Source organism: Chiloscyllium plagiosum, chromosome 44 (assembly GCF_004010195.1).
Source record: "Chiloscyllium plagiosum isolate BGI_BamShark_2017 chromosome 44, ASM401019v2, whole genome shotgun sequence".
Taxonomy (NCBI): Eukaryota; Metazoa; Chordata; class Chondrichthyes; order Orectolobiformes; family Hemiscylliidae; genus Chiloscyllium; species Chiloscyllium plagiosum.
Window position 1 is genome coordinate 13,557,985 of NC_057753.1, and position 3,472 is coordinate 13,561,456.

General features: G+C 49.7%; 1 protein-coding gene across 4 annotated transcripts in view; it reads right to left on the reverse strand.

Moving 5' to 3' along the window:
- Positions 1-3,368, reverse strand: part of LOC122543601 (zinc finger protein 239-like) — a 14,541-nt gene extending 11,173 nt beyond the window's left edge. Inside the window, exons 1-2 of one of the 4 annotated variants that reach the window (XM_043682432.1) lie at positions 3,318-3,368; positions 2,718-2,916 (exon numbers count right to left, since the gene is read on the reverse strand). Coding sequence is in view for 1 of the 4 variants with exons in the window: in XM_043682434.1 (XP_043538369.1) it covers positions 2,718-2,786 (69 nt within the window). In the remaining 3 variants the exon portion in view is untranslated. Of the gene's footprint in view, positions 1-2,717 lie in introns of all 4 variants that reach the window. The other 3 variants (XM_043682431.1, XM_043682433.1, XM_043682434.1) reach the window with 3 other exon arrangements.
- Between the last annotated feature and the right edge of the window lie 104 nt (positions 3,369-3,472).

The window sequence follows — 3,472 nt, forward strand, 5'->3', positions numbered from 1 at the left end:
GGAAATGTTGGCGGATGATTTGGTTTATGCGAAGGTTGGTAGGGTGGAAGGTGAGCACCAGGGGTGTTCTGTCCTTGTTGCGGTTGGAGGGGTTGGGTCTGAGGGCGGAGGTGCGGGATGTGGATGAGATGCGTTGGAGGGCATCTTTAACCACGTGGGAAGGGAAATTGCGGTCTCTAAAGAAGGTGGCCATCTGGTGTGTTCTATGGTGGAACCGCTCCTCCTGGGAGCAGATACGGCGGAGGCGGAGGAATTGGGAATACGGACTGGCATTTTTGCAAGAGGTAGGGTGGGAAGAGGTGTAATCCAGGTAGCTGTGGGAGTCGGTGGGCTTGTAGAAGATGTCAGTGTCAAGTCGGTCGTCACTGATGGAGATGGAGAGGTCCAGGAAGGGGAGGGAGGTGTCAGAGATGGTCCAGGTAAATTTAAGGTCAGGGTGGAATGGTGCAGAGGTGTCCATCCTTGATGGAGATGCAAGTGTCCAAGATTGAGACAGACAGTCGAGAGTAGTCCATGGTGAGTTTGATGGTGGGATGAAACTGGTTGATGTCACTGTGTAGTTTTATCAGTGACTCCTCGCCATGGGTGCTGAGGAAGTAAATGTTGTCAATGTAACTGATGTATAATGTTGGTTGGAGATAGAGAAGAAGTCTTGTTCGAACCTGTTGGTTCGAATAAAAATGTTGGCATATTGTGGTGCAAATTTGGTCCCCATGGCTGTTCCATGTTTCTGGATGAAGAACTGGTTGTCAAAGGTGAAGACGTTGTGATCAAGGATAAAGCGGATGAGTTGTAGGATGGTAGCCTTTAAACAACCGCCAAACCTCAAACAGATCATTGTTTGTAGCAAGCTCTCAGGACAACTCCATACAACCCTGTCACGGTAGGTGCTGCAAGACGTGTCAGAGTGTGGACATAGATACCAGCATTACATGTGGGGATACCTCCCACTTTGTACATGGCAGGTACTCATGTGACTCAGCCAACGTTGTCTATATTATACGTTGCAGGCAAGAATGCCCAGAGGCATGGTACATTGGGGAAACCGAGCAAAGGCTACAACAACAGATGAATGGGCACCGCACAACATTCAAAAGACAGGAGGGTTCCCTCCCAGTCGAGGAACACTTCAGTGGTCCAGGACATTCGACCTCGGACCTTCGGGTGACCATCCTCCAAGGCTGACTTCGGGACAGGCAGCAGCGAAAAGTGGCCAAGCAGAGGCTGATAGCTAAGTTCGGTACCCATAGGGAGGGCCTCAATCAGGACCTTGGGTTCCTGTCACAGTACAGGTGACCATCATTGTACTATACACACACACACTCTCCCATATGCATCCCCTCACAGACTTAAGATACTCTGCACTCACTACACACACACACGTACACTTTCACTTTCTCACACTCTCAACCCCCAACCCAGATGGACAGACAGACAGACACACAGATAGACAAAGACCCACATGCACACATATTTTGTGGGGTGAATTTGTACTTGCAGAGTTACACTGTACTTTGCTCAAAAACTGCATGACTTCATGTAAAACTCCGTTATTAGATTAGATTACTTACAGTGTGGAAACAGGCCCTTCGGCCCAACAAGTCCACACCGACCCGCCGAAGCACAACCCACCCAGACCCATTCCCCTACATTTACCCCTTCACCTAACACTACGGGCAATTTAGCATGGCCAATTCACCTAACCTGCACATTTTTGGATTGTGGGAGGAAACCGGAGCACCCGGAGGAAACCCACGCAGACACGGGGAGAACGTGCAAACTTCACACAGAGAGTCGCCTGAGTCGGGAATTGAACCCGGGTCTCTGGTGCTGTGAGGCAGCAGTGCTAACCACTGTGCCACTGTGCCACCGTGCCGCCCAAAAGTTATCACACTTTTTAAGATTAGAATCAATCTAAACATCATGTCATAGACAGAGAACACAGGGGGCTAACACCTTCAACAAAAAAGGTTTTGGTGATTTACACATGAAAGAAGTGAAACTATCATGGTATTTTAACAGATGAAAGGCTTAATAGACAATCAATTTTTCAATGTATAATTTCAGTTACATTACACAGTAAATTTTTGCTATAAATTCTGTGTTAGGATTAAGCCCTCTACATCCACCTGATGAAGGAGCGACGCTCCGAAAGTAAGTGTGCTTCCAATTAAACCTGTTGGACTATAACCTGGTGTTGTGTGATTTTAAACTTTGCCTTGAAGAAGTTCTCGTCCTCTCTCCACAAGAATCTGAGTGAGTCCCTCTCTCTCACCACAATCCCCAGGTCATCTCTGTCCTGAAGCTACTCTTTAACCTATCACCGTCACCCCCACGCCCATCCACCTATTGTACTCTTTGCTACCTTCTCCCCACCCCCACTTCCCTCCCATTTATCTCTCCACCCTGGAGTCTCCCTGCCTTCAGTCCTGATGAAGGGCTTTTGCCCGAAACGTCAATTTTCCTGCTCCTCGGATGCTACCTTGCCTGCTGAATTGAGAGGGTTGTTAACCTATGGAACTCCTTGCCCGGTGAAGTCGTTAACGTTACTTCATTAAACATTTTCTTTAAAAAAAGCACAGTAACTAAGGGATATAGTGAGAGCCTGGATAAGTGGATCTGAGTCCACGATAAGATGACCCATTATCCAATGGGTCAAAGAGCCGGGCTGCCTGCTCCTGCTTCTTATGTCCTCAATTGCAAAACTCAGCACATACCTCATGGGCGACCTCTTCACGAATTGCAACAGCTTGCTGCTTTCGAGTTACAAACGTTTTCGGAATCATATTCCCGCAAGCAGAAGAGAACAAACCTTTTAACCTCGCACAGTTAAATGCCAGTGGTGTTCAGATCGTGATGACTCCACTGACTGTCAGAACTTGTTTTGAGATCCCGGTCTATTCTCAATTAAATATCCTGCAAAACGAATTGACAAAAAGCAAAAAAAAAATAATCGCTGTCAGTCCAGGATAGACATCTGCAAATAAAACAAATGTTTCTCTTGCAAGATCGCTGCGTGAATGCCCCTCTGCAAATCGCCCCCGTGCCGAGGAGGAGAATGCGCATGCGCCCTGCTACACATTGCCCCTCACAAAGATGGCGGCGCTTAAACTGAGGCCTGACAACCAGCCCGAGCCCAGCAGCCGTTTTCTCGTTCGTGCAAAAGCGGCACCGCGAGTTTCTAACTCGGGTCTTGCGTCCCCGCACAAATCAAAGGTCCCAAATACAAGCTCACTCATTTATTTTTTTCTTTCTCTCTCTCCCGGTTAACGCCGCCCCCCCCTTCCCGAATAGCCGCAGGAGACCGTCGCAATGACCCTGCGCCGGCCGCGCTGCTGGTCACGTGCCACCCTGCTCCGGCAGCGTTGTTGGTCACGTGCCACCCTGCTCCGGCAGCGTTGTTGGTCACGTGCCACACCGCTCGCCCCCCCCCCCCCCCCCCCCCCCCCCCCCCCCCCCCCCCCCCCCCCCC